Genomic DNA, 20,594 nt, shown 5'->3' on the forward strand with positions numbered 1-20,594 from the left:
ATTTCCCAAAACTTTTATTTTGAAGCCCACCGCTCCGTCTTTTCCGGTGTTTTAGACTTTTATTTTGAAGCCCACCGACCGGACCGGAAGTATTGTTGCGATTATCAGGTACTTTGGGTACCAGAAAAGTCACGTGAAACACTGCAGACCACTGATTGGTCAGAATAGAGACGCGTCTCTAGGATTTCATAATCATTATGTTTGCAGCAGGCACAAGTGCAATAAACAAAGGATACAGTCACTGTGTATTCTGCCTCATTTATTGATTAAACAAAACCGACATATGAATTGAAAATGGGGGACCCTGATGGAAACAAGACAAACGTCTTTCTCAGGTCTGCATCCCCTTAACAATTGTATGTATTGAGCCGTACTGTATTGTACCCATTCTGCAATCTGTTAAATAAAGTTTTCATTCATTCATTCATTCACATCAACACAATTTGCCACCGAGCGGAGAGTTTAGTCTCGCAAAAAGATCGCCGACTTGTTAAGGCTTGTTGTTAGGTTAGGTGCTAATGTTGTGCTAGCGTTTTAGCATGGCTATCGTACATAGCGTGATCAATATAACTCGCTATTGATTGTTTGTATATGAGTAACGTTAATGCTAGTAGAATAGACACAACGTGAGGTAATCACCATCCATTTTAAACCGGTTATTACCTAATGCTAACGTTAGCAAATAGACGCGACTGGTAACGTTACAGCTAACGTTAACGCTTGTAGAATAGACACAATGAGAGGTAACGTTAGCGTTAGCAGAATAGACACAACGAGGGTCTCGTTAATGTTGTTATTGATTGATTGATTGAAAACTGTGTTTACTCTGTATGAGTAACGTTAATGCTAGTAGAATAGACACAATGAGGGGTAACGTTAGCCCCACGGAGCTCCTGTGCTGTGCTCTGTAGTAAAGCCAGCGGCCCGCCTCCCAACACGGACAGTGACTGACAAGGGGCACTGGGTCCGCCTCATTAAAACAAACGCGCAAATAGCAATTAATCGCGCCCGTCAAAATCATTGCATTCATTTTAATTATCGCGCCAATTAATCGATTTATTGCTTATCGCGGCAGGCCTAGGGCTGTCTCTCGGAGATCGAATTAATGATATGAAACGGGAACTGCACGATGCTTTTTTCTCTATTCAATAACGTTTTTCCCTGAGGGATGGTTTACAATAAAGTGCTAAAACAAAGTAGGCTACTTACATTCTTGATGCTAGAACTCCCAAAATAGCGTTAGCATAAAAAAGAAGGTAGGCCAGCTGTAGTTTACATAGCTTGCATAAAACTCGAGGTTCCACAAGTTAATCAAATTCTGAAGTACTTTGAGATGCATTGCTCAGAGTGCAAATCACTGGCTCAATGACATCACATGTCTTCTATCCGTCATGCAGCGCATTCAGGCCCACGCCCACCAGGGGCTGTTTTCCCCACACAATCAATTTTTTTTTCTCACATCGATTATTCATTTCAATATAGAATATTTGTTGACAGCCCTATAAGTACAATTAGTTACTGCACACTACATCACCCCTGAGTGGAACATGGAAAGCCAAACTTTCCCCCACAGTACTGAAAACACCGAACCGTGACTTCAAAACCAAAGTACGTACCGAACCGTGTTTTTTGTGTACTGTTACACCCCTACTAGCCACTGCTCTGGGGTAGGTACTATCTAGCCACTGCCCTGGGGTAGGTACTATCTAGCAGGGATTAAGGGAAAAAAAATCTCCTGACTCAGGCCAAGTCATATTCTTATTTTAACCTCCACTGTTTTTTTTTTTTTTTAATAGCGTTAGCGTTTATAGTCCTGACTGACTATAGACCCTACTGTTGTGGTTGTTGCGCCAGGCAGGGAGGCTGTGTGCTGGAGAGCGTGAATGAAAGTCTTGTGGCTAGCTTCCGATTGATGGCGAGCTAGCACCCTTTCCCATTACTTTGAACCATGAACTAAAAGGCTTGTTATCATACAAACAAGGGACTAAACACGTTTCGCAATTATGCCACAACAATGTGGAACGCCCTACCCACAGCCGTAAAAAAAAATAGGAATCCTATTCCCTACCCACATTCAAAACCACTCTCAAAGAGCACCTACGGGAGGCTGCCATTCGAAACTGGACACCGTAAATGTCCAACCCCCCCCCCCCCCCCCCCCCAATGGACAGTCTCCTCCCCACCATATGTATATATTTTTTACCACCCACCCACCCCCTCCTAATGTACAGTCTCCTCCTCATCATATGTATATATTTACAGTTAGGATCTCTGGGTAACAGTACTGTATATTTGCATATCGTATATGTGACAAATGTAACAGTACTATATACCTGTATGTCTAGGGCTGCCGCGGTATTGATGTTTTCCTTACCGCACAAATTTGCGAAATATTTCCTACTGCCGCGGTTACAGCAAAAAAAATTTAAAATAAAGAAAAAAAAAGTTTGAATGCAATTTTTTTTGTAGTCTACTCTTTATAGCATATAGCCTGCCTCTAGTCTAAATGTCTATCTTTAGAGGATGACTTTGCAGCATGAATATTGTTTGGAATTCGGGGGTGGTAGCGCCCGGCGGTTACCCCCCCCCCGACCCTTTCTTCTTCTTATCATTATATAAAGTTACTACTTATGATTAACAAAGGCATTCGTTTTGTGGCATTAACGTTATATAGTTACACGTTCAATAACATCAGCGTATTTACCGGACCATAGCAAGGCAAGCATTACTCAATTCATATCTCAGTTCCTTTCTTTGCTCAGAGCGTGCCGAGTTGTGCCCATTCTGCGGTCTGTTAATAAAGTTTTCAATCAGACAAGTGTATAGAACGAAGGGCTTTTATTATAACATTTGTTGCAGTAAAATCATTATGCCTCGTTTAGTACTCCTGGTAGTCCACTCCAACGGGGAGCTAACGTTGTTAGCCTTGTTGTTGTGAGTTCTGATCAATGGCTGACATTCAGGAAGTAAAAAAACGAATACGCGCTTGCCGATTGGTGGTAACAGCAGAGACGGGTGCAAGCGGTGTGACGTAATTGGCAGAATCGACTGTCAATCAAAATTGTTCCTTTGCATTGCTTTGGTTGAGAGTATTATTATAAAAAACAGCGGTGATGCGGTATTCAGCTAAACTCTGCGGTGGGCGTGATGTAACAGCGATACCGCGGCAGCTCTATGTATGTCCCTATGTCATAAATGTCATGCATGTCATAAATGTCACTATGAATTGAAAATGGGGGACCCTGATGTAAACAAGACAAACGTCTTTCTCTGGTCTGCATCCCCTTAACAATTGCAGGGCTGTACACTGCGACGAGATGATCGCAAATTGCCCCTTAATTTGGCCGGTGCAAGTGGAAAATAATATTTGGGAGCAACCTTGCAAGTAGTGATTTCAACCCTTCATTCGCATTTCACTCCTAAATTAATCCATTAATTCCATTGTCCCGACAGAGCGGTGTGACGGGGAGCTTGGACGGGATGTGTTTTGCTTGCTGGTGTTATTATAGCATTAGCTGAAAAGCTAGCTAGTTGGAACAACATCCGCTTTAACGTTACATCAAATCAGATGATCGCCTGTTCTTTCTCCAGGACCTGACACTGTCCGTCTATCAACAATAATGCACCCACGGTGAATCGTATTTAAGTCAAGTAGCTACTGACTAGCGTTAGCTGACTAACGTTATCGAATGGCAATTCGGGGAAGACAAGCTAGGTCAGCTAGCTTAGCTTGATAAAGTTACCGTGGCTAAAGTTGGTGCTATTCATAATCCAGCAATAATGGCTGCAGACCTGCAAGCAAAGTACAGCAAGTTCCAAAGGATAAGAGTCTGAGGCGGAGTCTCAAAAGAGAATGTTGAATATTTATTTTGCATCGAAAATCACAACATAAACGTTAATACTAGCTAACAGACTGGGTAGCGAGTGCAACACTGTCTAACGTCCATGCGGATCATTGGAGTAGGGTATATCTGCAGTGCCGCAGCCCCATACTCATTGATTAATGATACTAATACTAATCTATACAATCACCTGTTGTTGAATAAATACCATTACTTTCTAGTTATTACAAAAAAACTATATATAAAACAGTATCTGTAAAAAAATAAAAAAATAAAAATAAAAAAAGTATAATTTATATAATAGTTTTTTTTTATTAAATTGTTTTATGTATGCACTGGTATCGGAACATCTCTAAAAATCTGCCCCTAAAAAATATTCTTTGCCCCTAAATTTCTCATTTAGGGGCAAGTGTGCCCCTAGTGAAAAAGCTTAGCGTACAGCTCTGAATTGTGTGTATTGAGCCGTACTGTATTGTACCCATTCTGCAATCTGTTAAATAAAGTTCTCATTCATTCAAGTTTCCACGCTCATATGGGCTCCGATGAGTATCAGGTGTGAGAAATAAGTTTTGTTTGGGTTTTGTCCGCTAAAGTAGGCCTAATACAGGATTTGTGCACATGTGTTTTCTGACAGCCTAATGACGTGAATGCGTTTCTGCTACTGGATTTACCAGATCCAGAGTGAATGAATTAATGAAAACTTTATTTAATACACAAGACCCTCTTCTTGGGACCAAGTAAGGTTTCGTCGATAATCCAATGTAGTTACCCCCCCCCCCCCACCCAAGCACCTCCAATGTACAGTCCCCCCCCCCTCCTACCCAACCTCCTCCAATGTACAGTTTCTTCGTCAAATGTTTACTCTTTTTTTTAGACTCTTTTTGAATCACAAACAATACTGTATTTGTAAATCTGGTATGTCATAAATGTATAGATGTAGCAGTATTGTCTATCTGTATGTCATGTGTATCATATATGTTATGATGAATTGAAAATGGGGGACCCTGATGTAAACAAGACAAGTCTTTCTCTGGTCTGCAACCCCTTAACACTTTGAATGCCATCCACGAGTTCTCTCGTGTTTACCCCACGCGGGTTGAATGCTCATAACGAGAATATTCGTTTGTTCTCTCTTTTTTTTTTAGTGATCTGAAATCATATTTCATCAACAGAGTCTACCGTTGGAATTCAGCTACCTCAGGCGCTCAGATGTGAAAGAAGCGCCCCCTATCGTCTCCCAGATGGTAATTCACCCTTTTGGATTGAACTCAATGTAAGAGAAAAAAAACCCGCACTCCACATTTTACTTCTCACTCATGTAACCGGGGTCTACCAGCTTCATGCTGGACTCTCAGAGCAGCGGGGAATATGTGTTTTACAGAATACACGGTGGATCAATCAAATGAGCGATTTTTTTGAATGGCGATCAGGAATTGGAATAATCCATTTGGATACCATCTGATCTCAGGTAAGGAATTTATGTTACCAGTATTAGGATAATCAGACCCGTTTTCACGGATATATAAGCTTTTATGTGATATGGCTGTTTGACTCTGCGCGCGGTCAGGAAATAGGAGAATCGATTTTCAACTGGCGGCACGAGCGTGCATGCGTACACATATACTATCTAGCGTTTATTTGAAAACTATTCATAAATAGGCAGAAAAATTACAACGTTCTAGAATATTCCAGTAAAAGGCGATTATCATAGAATGTCTTATATTTTCCGTGAAAACAAGTGCTTTTCAAAATGCTATCAAACGGAAATGAACCGATAAAAAAACAATCTGCTTCGACAATGTTGACTGGAAATGGGTCATTGATAATAACAATCTGCTTCGACAATGTTGACTGGAAATGGGTCATTGATAATGCGACGGGCAGATTAGCCATAATTTAAAACATAGATTAGGCGATATTAACGTTAACATTGGAGTGGATGTGGGCATTCAAGCACTAAATCGTGCGCCCCCTGGTGGCGCTGAAAGTAGGGGTGGACGGTATAAACGGTATATGGTATAAACGGTATTAATTTGCTCTACGGTATGGATTTTGACTATACCGTTTAACCGGTAGAGCAGCTCTAAAATAGCAATGACGTCATGTAACCACAGCGCAACTATTTCAATCGCATTTGCCCCTAAAAATAGATAGAATTAGTCATAGATAATAGATATGTGCAAACTGGAAAAAGTTATTTAGGAGGCTTCGCGCAGTGGGCGTGTCAACGCGCAATTGTCATTTCATAATAAACACATATCACCGCGGCGCACAGCAAGTTTCAATTTCAGTTCCTGGCATTTTTAACCAGTGGAGAAAGGTAAGATATTTCCCTATCGTTTTTCTTATATGAATTATTCTACGTTAATAAAACATTTAACCTGGTGATCAACTACAGTTTGCTGTAAACATTACGATATGTGTGTAGTGTTATGATAACGACGGCAGCAGCGGGAGCCGGGAGGACGGCTGCAGCAGTGGATTTGCGAATAGCATGCAGCTGCAGAGCCGCAGAGCCAGGGGCTCTTTCAGGTCTGGTCACAGGCCCGTCAAACAGCGCCCCCCCCCCCCCCCACCCTTGCGCCGTTCTGACCCCCATCGTCTAAGCATTTTGTGTGTCAATTTGTTGACACATGTGTCAATTTGTTGACACAATTGTCAATTCTTAAAGCTGAGGATGAGTGGCACCTTTGTCTCAATTCTTATTCAATTCGCTCTGCGGCTCTGCAGCTACATATGCTTCTAGCAAAATCCAGCCCGCTGTTTGCAATGGGAGCAGGAGTCTCGACTCGGGACTTATTTTATTTGGAATATAATGACTTTATACGCAAAAGTAGCCTAGTTTTAAGTTAAAATATTATAAATCTACATGCCTTGAGGATGTCATTCTTTATATAGCCTGCCTATCAGGCAAAAAAAATTATTCTAACAGAAACACTGATACCGTGATATATACCGTTACCGTCTATGCTTCAAATTATACCGTGATATACATTTTAGACCATACCGTCCACCCCTAACTGAAAGTGTTAAGTGTGTATTGAGCTGTACTGTATTGTACCCATTCTGCATCTGTTAATAAAATGTTCAATCAATCAATCAATATTTAACAGATTGCAGAATGGGTACAATACAGTACGGCTCAATACACACAATTGTTAAGGGATGCAGACCAGAGAAAGACATTTGTCTTGTTTACATCAGGGTCCCCCATTTCCATTTTCAATTCATAGTGACATACACACCATACATGACATCATGACATTTATGGCATAGGGACATACACGTTACATTTGTGACATATACGATATGCAAATATACAGTACTGTTACCCATAGATCCTAACAGAGATTATATACATATGATGAGGAGGAGACTGTACATTAGGAGGGGGTGGGTGGGTGCGAGAAAAAATATACATACGGTGGGGAGAACATATATACATACGATGGGGAGGAGACTGTCTACACAGATACACCTGTGTGATGTTGCTACGGAGTTAAGCTAATAAAGGATACTCGCAACCACAGCAGGGGACTCACGTATTTGTACTGTGAAGTAACATGACAAATGTCGTTTCCGTTTTTCTTTTTGACATAGTTGCGGAACACGGAACAAGTTAACAACTCACCACTACAGCCCCCAGTAGCCTAGGCCCTAGCCAGTCTCTTCAAACTTCCACTCGAAACTTTCTCAGGGTTCCCACGCTTGCCTTGACATTTTTTTCCATACTACCTCCTGATTTTCCAGGTACCATATTAAGTGATGATCTATAGGCCCCTGAAGTTTTCCGCCCCCATCCGCGCCCCCCTCCCCTCACACACACACACAACCCCCTAGGACACCCGACTACTTACTTGATTTAAAAGATGTGCCAGTGGGTGGCTACGTGGCGTAGTGGGCAAGGCGCTCGCCACGAATGCGGAGACGCTGGGCTCGCCTGTTTGAGCCCAGCGCTCCACATTGCTTTCAGTTTAGCTGGTCGTTCATACTAATACACATTGGCCGTATTAGGGGGTGGGAAACTGATGGGTGGGGATCGGGCGTTGTGGACAGCGACTCCTACAGGTCGGTTGGTGCGCCTGCGCAGTAGAATCAGGAAGTGTCGGGGGCAGCGTGAGCCTCCCACGCGTTACTCCTCGCCACTGAGAGATCGAGCTGCGCAGGTGAAAAGATGAGACTGCTGTTACCTCAAGTACCGGAGGGGACTTGTGCTATGTATGACTTAGTCCACATTGCAGCCGGCTTGTGGGAGGCAAGAAACAGCGTTCGTGACAGGGGAGGGTTGAATTGGATGATACGGAATTGGGATGGGAGAAAATATAGAAAATGGGAGAAAAAGTGGATCAAAAAAAAAAAAGATGTGCCAGTCAAGTCTACATTGTAAATGCTTAGAGATTATGTCTTATTGATAATATCAATGCATGAAATAATGCAACAAGCTGTAGATTAACAACAATTTATTGAACTGGAACACATGAGCACTGGGATTGATATATGTTCTCTCTTCCACTCCTCTCCTCTCATCCTGTCCTCTTCTCTCCTCCATAATCAAATTTTATTAATCGAGATCTACTTGAAATCAGCCCGCGATCTACCTGTCGATCGCGATCGACTGGTTGGGCACCACTGGGCTAGATTATCACTATAAGCGTACTGGTAAATTGCTTCCTAAGCAGCTGGTAGAATTATGACCTTACTATAAGCCTTAACTATATAAATCTATATAGTATATAGATTAACTATATACATATATAACTAAACGTCCTCATTATACACATATTTAACACTTACTTGTGATCAGGGACGCGCACACAGACTGAGGGGATCAACTAAGCCCTCTCTAATATATAAATGCTGACTATCAATCAACTGACATGTCTGGGCATGTCTGAGGGGCATCAAGCTGCAGAACAGCACCCCACTGTCTTAAGCATCCAGCTGCAAAACAGGGGAGCATGTCTGCATCAAATTCCAACATCCAATATATACCATATAGGATGCCAAGAGCATGCTCTACAACATGGGATCATCCATTTCCATCTACAGTAAAAGCTGCTCACGTGTAAAGGGTTTTTATAAACTCATGTTAATTCTGTGCTCAATAGTTAAATTTTATTACACATCATCCAATAAAATTTTCCAGGACAACTGTTTCTATTTCCATGTAATTGGTCACTTTTGCTCAGTTTCCATGCCTTTCCATACCTGGAAAATGAATCCCATGTTTTCCAGGTCCGTGGGAACTAGGGCTGGGCGATATGACGATATTATATAAATATCGGGTACAGTTCATTAACAATACACTTTTTTAACGTATCGTGGATATCGTGATGTTTTGCCCAAGAGGATTGTGTCGCGTCAATCTGGTCCACCCCGTTCAAACTTTTGAACAACGCCGCTCCCACACACACACACTACTGCATCAAAGTTAGTACTTGTTATGATTAACAAAGGCATTCGTTTTGTGGCATCAACATTATATAGTTACACGTTATATAGTTACACATCAGCGTATTTACCCAAACATAGCAACGTCCGATGACGACATAGATAGCAAGCGTTACTGTTCATATCTCAGTCCGTGCCGAGTTGTGCGTGCCCATTCTGCGGTCTGTTAATAAAGTTTTCAATCAGACGGATGTATTGAAAGGCTTTTATTATAACATTTGTTGCAGTAAAATCATTATGCCTCGTTGTCATGCTGCGGTGCGCTAGTAATCACTCGTCGGCTGCGGTGAGCTGTTGTTGTTGTCGTTGAGCTGAGCTCTCGTTAAAATCAAGGAGGGCATTCAGGAAGTAAAAAAAGAATAGCGCTGCTTGCCGATTGGTGCTAAGAACAGCAGGGCGGGTACAAGCGGTGTGACGTAATTGGCAGACTCGACTGTCAATCAAAATTATTCTGTTGCCGGCTGAATGATTGAATGAATGAACGTTATTAACGATTGCAGAATGGGTACAATACAGTACAGCTCAATACAACAACAGTGGACTGACTGGAGGATGAAGACCAGAAAAAGACTTTCGGCTTTTTTACATAAGGGTCCTCCATTTTCAATTCATCAAAACATTTAGAGACATACAAATATACAGTAGTTTCATAAAAATGCTAAAATCCTATTGATTGATTGATTGATTGATTGATTTAAAACTTTATTAACATATTGCAGAATGGGTACAGTACAGCTCAATACATACAATTGTTAAGGGGATGCAGACCAGCTAAAGACTTTCGTCTTGTTTACATCAGGGTCCCCCATTTTCAATTCATCATATTTCATATCTAAATCATATAATATCTCATTGCTAAATATATGCAATATATAATCTAATAATCCAATAATCTAAATCTAATATATAATATAAAAATGCTAAATGCATGGGTATTTTATTTTGTCTTTAATGTTAGCTTGCAAACTCAAATACCGTCTTGGTAAGCCTCATAATGAATTGTTTGGGGAAAAAAAGAAAAACATCGTGATGCGTATCGTGTATCGCCGAAAGGTCAGAAAATATCGTGATATCATATTTAGGCCATATCGCCCAGCCCTAGTGGGAACCCTGTTTCTGCTCATCCTTTTCGTCTGAGAAAACCGCGGTGGGTTTTCTTTTTAGCGGCCGGCTTACTCCTTCCATTATCGTTATTAAGCTAACATTAGCTAATCGGTATAGCAGGCGTGCGTAACGTTAGTGCAAGCAGGTAGTGGATGTGACGTTGGTAAACAAGGAGAGAATTGACGCCCGAGGGCTGCAAAAAGGGCGACTGTCGTAAGACTCTTAACATTTTCTGACATGCGTTTCTACTACTGCCTGTTCATGGTCTATGCTGAAGGTCGGTCAGACCAAGTTTAAAAGAATAAAAGTGATTAAATCTATTACTTTTGTCCTGTAACATTTATATGTTTAAAGAGAATATATAGCGTATATCAGCGATTATTATACATTTCCGACAACGAACTATTAGCGTAATCCTGTCTCTCGAGTCGCTGCATGCGTTCTGCCATTATTGCTCGCCATGACTCTGCTTGGCCGGCCGCGGTAGGAAAAAAATTCCCCTTTTTATGATATTTGACACGTCTGATTGGCTCAATTTAGTTTCAATCTGTATGCATCTCCAAATCATATTATACCAGGTAGCCAATTGGGAAAATCCGTCACGACTCCGAATCAAATTGACGGAAATCCGTCGAACGCTTTAATGCCAATCCGTCGAACGCTTTAATGCCTGCTATCTAGCCACTGCTCTGGGGTAGGTACTATCTAGCCACTACTCTGGGGTAGGTACCATCTAGCCACTGCTCTGGGGTAGGTACCATCTAGGCCAGGGGTGGCCAACCCGCGGCTCGCGAGCCGCATGCGGCTCTTTGCCCGTCAATGTGCGGCTCTTCCATCCATTAAAATTTTTTTTTTAAAAAATATAAAGAAAAAAATTATTTATTTTTTTTACTTTATTTTTTTTTATGTCACTCATTCCATAAGGACGTAGAATAAACATTTACATTTTTTTTTTAAATGGTCCATTTGAATGTTCTTGGTATCTGAATCTAGGGACATATATGGATCAGTGTCAGAAATAGTGTGTCTGTTACTAGGCTTGAGTAAATTGTAATGAACCAAAGGAGAATATCAATTCTATTTAATTTTTTTTTATCTTTGACTGTAAATAACACCATGCTAAAATTGACCAGACCTGAAAAATCTAAGCAAATGAATAAAGGGAAGATGATTAAACAGAAGGTTTTGTAGATACAGTACTGAATTCTGCCATCTTTTTTATAATGTAAATTTCTCCACCATTTTTCATCATATTGCAACACCGTTTTTTGCAAGACGTTCACAGAAATGTAGAGAAACTAACTGCGTTCTGTTTTATGGCAATAACGTTCAGGTTTGTGGGAGATAATCCCAAAAAATAAGAGAAATTTAAAATTAAATCCAGAAGTCAGATGATTGACAGGGGCTGGTGTGAGCTGGGTAGGGTGGTTTTTCGAAATGTGAAAGCCCTGAGTCTCTTCCTTCAAAAGACTACACTCACTTTTGGCTGTGCCACTTCCTCCTGTCAATATGCGCCGGTTTCCGACTCAATGCCCTGAGATTTCTATAATCTTATATTTCACTAATAACAGTTAAAATAATTGGTAAACAAACGTAATGCTGAAAATATACACTTTTACTGTATATCTCGGGCTTAAGAGGTTAACCCTGTGAGGCCCAAATTAAAAAGAAATTAGCAACTTCAGAGGCCAGAGGGTGGGACATATAAACACATTTACTATCAAATAGCATTGTGAGGCTGAACAACAGGACCAATTGACTATACATGTGCTTAACATTTTTTAAATAAACATTATTTTTTTTAAATGGCTAAAAGTGATTTTGTAATTTTGCAACCGTGGGTCTCACAGGGTACTTTTAACCCTGTGAGGCCCAAATAAAAAAGACATTAGCAACTTCAGAGGCCAGAGGGTGAGACCTATAAACACATGAAGGGTGCCGTGACTCAAAAAAAAGGTTGAGAAACGCTGGTATATGGTGTGGCTCTTTGTGGTACCACAGTCATTTTTGTGGCTCTTAGTCTCTGACTGGTTGGCCACCCCTGATCTAGGCACTGTCCTGGGGTAGGTACTATCATGCTATCTAGACACTGCTCTGGGGTAGGTACCATCTAGCCACTGCTCTGGGGTAGGTACCATCTAGGCACTGTCCTGGGGTAGGTACTATCATGCTATCTAGACACTGCTCTGGGGTAGGTACCATCTAGCCACTGCTCTGGGGTAGGTACCATCTAGCCACTGCTGTGGGTAGGTACCATCCATGCTGCAATGCGATACTGCAGACCGTTAATTGCTCAATGGAAATTATAAAGACCCTGTCCCACAACCGAAGACAACCAAAAACCACTTCACCAAAAACCAATGCCAACATAACCTCACAGGCTCACAGTGACACATCCAAAAACTCTGGATATGGCCACCAGTGATGTCACCTCGGACATTGAATCCTTGTGTTGTGTTAATTACAGCTCAATTAAATTATATGGTAGCAGTCCCTAAAAGACAAGGTATTGCTACCGTTTCATGTCACACCCACCTTCGTCATCATCATCGACACCATCTGCCTCCCCGTCAGTGTCTGAGGCCTCGTGGTCCTCGATGTCGTACCCGTCCAGGTAGGTGAGCTGGGGGAGGAGCTTAAAAATAGAGTCTCTGTATTCAGCCAGGTTGGTCACCTCACAGTTAAACAGGTCCAGAGACTTCAGCTGAGGAAGCTTTTTCTGTTGGAGAGATGGGGAAAGAGATAGAGATTATACACAAAACAGGCACAACACCAACCAACAGAGACAATGAGAGAGAGGTGGTGGGATTGACAGAGAGATAGAGGAGATGGAGACAGAAAAAACAAAAGATCAAACAATAAGTAAAACGACACCCTTCTGTTGCTAGGTACTATTGCCAGATACTGGACGGCTCCACCTACCAGAGGTTCCAGAGTGCTGATATCTTTAAACTTGTTGCCGCTGAGGTTGAGGTGCGTTAGGCTCACCAGCCGCTCTGCCAGCACCTCCAGACCACCTGATATCCTGTTGTCACTCAGCTCCAGCTAGGAGAGGGGAGGGAATAGGGAGATAACAATAAACCTTCAATAAAATCACGTATACCATGGTCTGGGTGAATACTCTTTTCTGATTGGGCAGCAGATGTGTGTTAAAACAGCAATGCACACAATGGCAATCAGTTTGTGGTGCTCAAACCGAGTGCCATTGAGATCCATTGTATTGGAGTGATGGCAGATAGCGTTACAGCAGAATGTGAAATATGATAAGAAATACACAACCTCAACAATTCTAACTTTACCATCTTTAGATAAATAAAGTACTCAACCGCCTTTTTGAGTACTTTTTCCTCCTCCTTCTGTTTTTTTCTCCCCTCCCAATTTAGTCGTTATGCCAATCCCCCCCTCCCCTTCCTGGCCGTTGCGCGCATTTGCCCCCCACTTGCTGGTCTAGGGAGGGTTGATAGATACTATCACATGTCCCCTCCGATACATGCAGAGTCAGCCAGCCGCTTCTTTTCACCTGACAGCGAGGACTCTCACTGGGGGAGCGTAACGCGTGGGAGGCAGGGTTTCCGTTAGAATTTTTTTTTGCAGGTCTGAGTGTCCGGTAGATTTCAATCTACCGGACAAATGGGATAAATTCCGGTCAGAGTTTATTGAGCTTAAAAACAATTGATATGCCTATATAAAGAATGACATCATCAAGGCATTTATAATATTTTAACTTAAAACTAGGCTACTTTTGCGTATATACAGTCATTAATATATTCCAAATAAAATAAGTCCCTCGAGACTTCGTGCTGCTGCCGACTTGAGGTGTCGGTGGGCAGTCTGCCCGACCTTAATAAACAGCAGTCTGTTATAATCACATTTTTATGAGCTAACGAATTCCGTTATATTGGACATTTATATTAATTATATCAAGCGAAGAACTGAACATTATCGTGGGTTTGCGTGATTTATATCTCCACCTCCCAACGACTTGGTGCTGGTCATAATGTCCGGTGAAAATAATTCCCTCTAAACACAATTTGATTATTTGAATTGTATTAAAATAGGCTAAAATTAAATAGCCTATGCGATGAACAAAACAATCATTTGTTTCATCGTTGCTTCACCAAGCAGCCGGTCTAATAATGACATTCTGTTGTCAGCGCGAGCTGGCTGCTGATATATTTACGTGAAGCATGGAGCAGCAGTGTTTTTAGGTCCGGTCTGGAAACCGCTCAGCAGCGCCCCCACCCAACAGCTGAATTGCCAATGGCTGAATTGGAGTACTGCACCCTGCCGGCCGGCAGATGGATGCTTCTCGCAAATATATCAGCAGCCAGCTCGCGCTGACAAGACAATGTCATTATTAGACCGGCTGCTTAATGATTGTTTGTTTCGTTCATCGCATAGGCTATTTAATTTTAGCCTATTTTAATACAATTCAAATAATCTAATTGTGTTTAGAGGGAATTATTTTCACCGGACATTATGACCGGAGAGATTAAATATGTCGGACTTCAACAGATTTTGCCGGTCAAAAACCGGTAATTACCGGCTAACGGAAACGCTGGTGGGAGGCTCACACCACTTCCCTCCACCAGTTCCCTCCCTCGCTGAGCAGGCGCCCCGTCCGACCTGTAGGAGTCGCTGTTTACAACGACCAGGATACACAACCCGCCGGCTACCCACCCGCTAACACTGCCAATTGGTTAGAATGGACGACCGACCAAGCCGGAGGTACCGCTGACAGCTGGATTCGATACAAGCGTCTCTGCGGTGGTAGGCAGGCGCTTAGTCTGCTGCGCTACCCAGCCACCAACCTCTACCGTCTTTAAAGGGGAACTCCAACATTTTGGGAAATTAGCTTATTTAACATCTTCCCTGGAGTTAGACAAGAAGATACATACCTTTTTTGTCTCTGTGCGTGCATTTTAGCTTTGGGAATAGACGCTCCGTTAGCATAGCTTAGCTTCATCACTGGAAGTGGGGGAGGGTTAGAGCCTTACAGTGCCTTACAGTGTATTGCAAGGTCTGACATTGACCAAACTTGATATGCATGACCTTGGTGGGCTCTAGGTCAACTCCTGAAAAGGGGGTCAATGTCAGACCTTGCAATCAAAAGTTAGGGGGCACACTGAAATTATGGCAAGGGTTATTAGCCCCCTAACTTTTGATTGCAAAGTCTGACATTGACCCCCTTTTCAGGAGTTGACCTAGAGCCCACCAAGGTCATGCATACAGGGCTGTACGCTAAGCTTTTTCACTAGGGGCACACTTGCCCCTAAATGAGAAATTTAGGGGCAAAGAATATTTTTTAGGGGCAAATTTTTAAATAACTATTTTACCATTATAGTAGGGCTGGGCGATATGGCCTCTAAATGATATTGCGATATTTTTTGGCCATATCACGATACACAATATATATCGCAATATTTTGACATTTCCTAAAGCACTTAAAATGCTTGATTTAACCCTTTGATGCATACAGTCACGCCAATATGATGATTATAATAAGTCCCTGCAACATATGTTTGCATTATTAAACCATGAAGATGCTTTAAAAAATAATTGAATGAAAATGTACTAAGAGTAGTCTACTGACACACTAATAAAAAAAATTATTTACATCTAAGACTATTTATATAAAAACTCTTGGGTGCCCTTTTTTTGCACAGTACTGTGTTTTCTATCCACTTTAGCCAAACACACACACACACACATATATATATATATATATACTACTGTGAGAAAATAATAATTACACACAAAGGGATAATGGCTTATAGCAGACTTAATGATTTTAGAATATTTCAGATAATGAAATAAAATGTTTATCATCAACTATCCAGTTAGTATTTATACTGTCTGTAACGTTTGGCTACTTTAAATAATTGGATGTAGAGAGAGAGCGAGAGAGAGAGAGAGAGAGCGAGAGAGCGAGAGAGAGAGAGAGCGAGAGAGAGAGAGAGGGGGCGAGAACGCACAAGAGACCCAGCCCCCCCCCCCCGGGTTTTGTTCTAGGTTCGCGTTTTGATCGTCTAAGCTGCCGTAGGTGATGACGTCACACTCGAATGTAAACAGGAAGAGTCTAACACGGAGATGGAAAGTGGATGATATACAGAAACGAATAACTAATAAATATGAAGTTATGTTTAAACTTCTGTTGTCAAGCGTTGTCACTTGTCAATATAACCCCTTTCCTCACTTTTCCACCGTCCCTGCTTCACTCGGGACCACCAGCTAACGTTAGCCCATTGCTCGTGTCAATTAAATTGCATGTTATTAAATGTCCGCGCTGGTCTGTCTAATGAAATTACAACCGCAACATTATGTCGCCTGTACAGCCCTGGTTGTAGGCTAATGTTAGTGTAGTGAAATGCGAATGAAGGGGTGAAATCACTATTCGCAAGCTTGCGAGTAGATATAATTTTTCATTCGCACCGGCCAAATTAGGGGGCAATTTGCGACGATCTCGTCACAGCGTACAGGCCTGGCATATCAAGTTTGGTCAATGTCAGACCTTGCAATACACTGTAAGGCTCTAACCCTCCCCCACTTCCAGTGATGAAGCTAAGCTATGCTAACGGAGCGTCTATTCCCAAAGCTAAAATGCACGCACAGAGACAAAAAAGGTATGTATCTTCTTGTCTAACTCCAGGGAAGATGTTAAATAAGCTAATTTCCCAAAATGTTGGAGTTCCCCTTTAACTATGAATGAACACAACAACATTAAGGGTGCTTTCACACTAGGCATCCGGGGCCGTTTCCGAGCACGATTGCCCCAAAAGTAGTCTAGTGAGAACACTGCGTTCCGTGTCCGGGGAGCGGATAACCGTTCTGTGTCCGGGACAACTTGAAAAGGTGGTCTGGGGAACGAATCAGCGTCCCCGCCGTCCCCGGGCACGGAACGGTTGCAAATGTGAGCACAACTGCACCAAAACACGGAAGAGGCTTGGCTTGCTGTAACAAGTGCTTCTGTCTGAGTTTAAGGAGGAGGGTGCCAACCTGCTTGCCCAGAATATAGTTGTATTTCATACTTTAATTTTAAAATATTATTTAAGTCTGTTTGGGACTGTGAGTCAATTTCAGCCAAGCGCTTACGTCTTTCTCTCTTTTCAGAGGCTTCATAAGATGTGCCCTCTCAATACCACCGTAACACATTCAGAGCCGGCCAGATATGACCAAATTAGGTAGGGATGCCCCGATCGATCGGTATCGGCCAATATTCAGTATAAATATGAGATTGGTAAATTCCGATGCTTTATTTTCGCCGATCGTGAAAACTGATCGAAAAACATGATCCAATTCTTAGCGGAGATCTCACTCGCTGACTTCTCTCTCAGACACACAGCTGCAGCGCACTGCCGCTCCTCCTCCTCCTGCCCCTCCCTTACCTGTGTCAACAAATGCTCCGGCAATAGTCTGCTCTAGTGCATGCAACCTCTGTGAGCTAACGTTAGCTACCTAGCTATCGTTACTGTAACCTGTTCCACCCCACGGGGTCGGTACCGGGTTTAAATGACATTATGATCATATATCCAGATTTTTCAGAGTGATGCAAAAAATGTGCGATTTTAAAATCAAACGTTTTCAAGTATTAACATCACTAACATGTCACAAAAGCATGTAGAATGTATATTATCATCAATACGTTAGTTTAGCAATAGGTTAAAAGTAGGGATGCTCGATATTGGCTTTTTTACCGATACCGATATTCCGATATTGTCCAACTCTTAATTTCCGATACCGATATCAACCGATATCAACCGATACCGATATATGCAGGGTTTCCCCGTCCAAAAAACTGAATAACTAATAATTTCACTGGATATATATATAACAAATATTGTTATTGTTTTTTTTTGTTTTTAAACCGATACCGATATTTTCCGATATCACATTTTACTGCCGATATCGGCCGATAATATCGGTCGGCCGATAATATCGGACATCCCTAGTTAAAAGTGTCATCGTTTTAAGTTTTCGATTTACTGAAGTCTACCGGGAGGACGGCGACCATTTTGAACATTTTAACCATGGGAATTGTAGTTTTTTTTGCTGCCATTTTGTGGAAGGGATGCGTGAATACTTTCGGCAGCCAACATGCCCTTCCGCGTTGCTCTGATTGGCCAGCGATTGCGCAGCCCTCTATGCTCGTTTCCCCCCTACGCCCGCGCGAGACACGCTAATCCCCCCTACATAATAACCACGCAGGTTAATCAGCAGGTTAATCAGCAAAGGTTAATAATAATAACCACGCAGGTTAATTAGCAACGCTCGCACAATACCTAGGTTAATAATAAGTAGGCAATTGGCACAAGTGTAAATTATACATTCGTCACTGAGTTTTAACATCAACGCACTTAGCTCAACTCGTTCGCCAGCTTGCTGTGGAGCCTATGGTCACAAGTTCGAATCACTTCAATTCTTTTTTTTCTGCAACATATATCCACTCTTGAACAATGAAAAACTCCTTTTTCTTCTATTTACAAATAAGAGCAGCTCTGAAGGCTCACGGAGATGAACGTTATTTCGATTGATATGAATAGCTAGTTACGTTAATATAGAGATGATAAATTAATTAAACGTAAAAAAAAATAATTGAAGTGATTCGAACTTGTGACCATCGGCTCCACAGCAAGCTGGCGGACGAGTTGAGCTAAGTGCGTCGATGTTTAAACTGAGTGACAAATGTATAATTTACACTTGTGCCAATTGCCTACTTATTATTAACCTAGGTATTGTGCGAGCGTTGCTAATTAACCTGCATGGTTATTATTATTAACCTTTGCTGATTAACCTGCTGAGTAACCTGCATGGTTATTATGTAGGGGGGATTACGAATGCATAATGCCGCTGCGGCAAAACCTATTAATATTACCTATGTGTTGCAAAACCTATACAAAAGCGGCTTGTGTGTGAGCTTGTGGCTGTGTGCCGTCAAAAAGAAAATGCGCATGCGCCGTCAAAAAGAAAATGCACATGCGCGCGTTACCGGCGTAGGAGGGAAACGAGCGTAGAGGGCTGGCCGATCGCTGGCCAATCAGAGCAACGCGGAAGGGCATGTTGGCTGCCGAAAGTATTCACGCGGAGGGGATGCATAGCTGCCGATCAGCGTTAGAATTTTTTCTAACGTCACTTCCTGGCAGGTTCAGTGGGGGTTCAAAGTTCAGCGTTCTGAATGAATAATATCAATAACTGTTATTATTCGGGATAATAAGCCACAAAAGGTAACGTTTTTGACAAATATTGAAACACAGTTCGTTTCTCCTCCCTATTGTTAGCATGTAGGAACAATTAGATCTGAAATTAGTTTCAAAACGGTTGCACTGTGGGGAAAATAAAAAAGTACACTAGATTACAGTAGATATGATTATCTGTTCTTATGCACGCCTGGTGATACTAAATCCAAATTGAACTCAAGGCATTTGAAAGATACTATATGTATATATATAGAAATGTGCGAATTGGCTATAATAAGGTAATGTATCTATTCTATAATAATATTTCAAATTGCATTGGTCCGGATGGGAGAATTCAGTACTGTATCTACAGAACCTTCGGTATATCATATTCCCTTTATTAATTTCCTTAGATTTTCTTTTACACATGATCTCAAGAGGGTACTGAACGAGGTCAGTGGCAGTTTTTTAAGTTTGTCATTATTATCATGGTGTTATTCACTGTCAAAGATGCAAAGAAAAATCATAATTCATATTCTCCTTTATTTCATCACAATTTAAGCAAGCCTAGTAATAGACACAATATTTCTGATACTGTGAATACCTAGATACCAAGAATATGCAAATAGCCCTTGTAGAAGTGGAGCAATATTCCATTTACCTAGGTATACATTTTATGCGGATTTTCACCTGGGGTGGAACAGGTTACAAAATTACCCAGTCAACTATTCACTTTTAGTTTAAAGGTGACATGCATTATAAATGTCATTTTTCAGTCTCTAGCATTGTATTATAGTAATAGGAGTTAGTATGAATGTGTTTTTGTGTCTAAATACCATATTGGCGGATTGCTCTGATTCAGCTCAGACCATTTCCTGCTAGATTTAATTAGGTCATCCTGATTTGAGGCATGTCGTGACGTCACCGGGGCCTGGGTAAGCGGACAGTGATGCGATTGGCTCTGTGGTTGGAACTAATGCCCGCCCACAATCTACCTAGACTGACTACACAGCGAGTGGAAACC

General features: G+C 41.7%; 1 protein-coding gene across 1 annotated transcript in view; it reads right to left on the minus strand.

Moving 5' to 3' along the window:
• The window catches only part of LOC311235346 (acidic leucine-rich nuclear phosphoprotein 32 family member B-like), a 42,643-nt gene that overhangs the window by 14,630 nt on the left and 7,419 nt on the right, over positions 1 to 20,594 (minus strand). The window contains exons 3-4 of the mRNA XM_084322781.1: positions 13,320 to 13,442; positions 12,933 to 13,116 (exon numbers count right to left, since the gene is read on the minus strand). Coding sequence (XP_084178907.1) covers positions 12,933 to 13,116; positions 13,320 to 13,442 — 307 coding nt within the window. The remainder of the gene's footprint in view (positions 1 to 12,932; positions 13,117 to 13,319; positions 13,443 to 20,594) is intronic.

Source organism: Notolepis coatsorum (assembly GCF_963971535.1).
Source record: "Notolepis coatsorum genome assembly, chromosome: 1".
NCBI classification, from domain to species: domain Eukaryota; kingdom Metazoa; phylum Chordata; class Actinopteri; order Aulopiformes; family Paralepididae; genus Notolepis; species Notolepis coatsorum.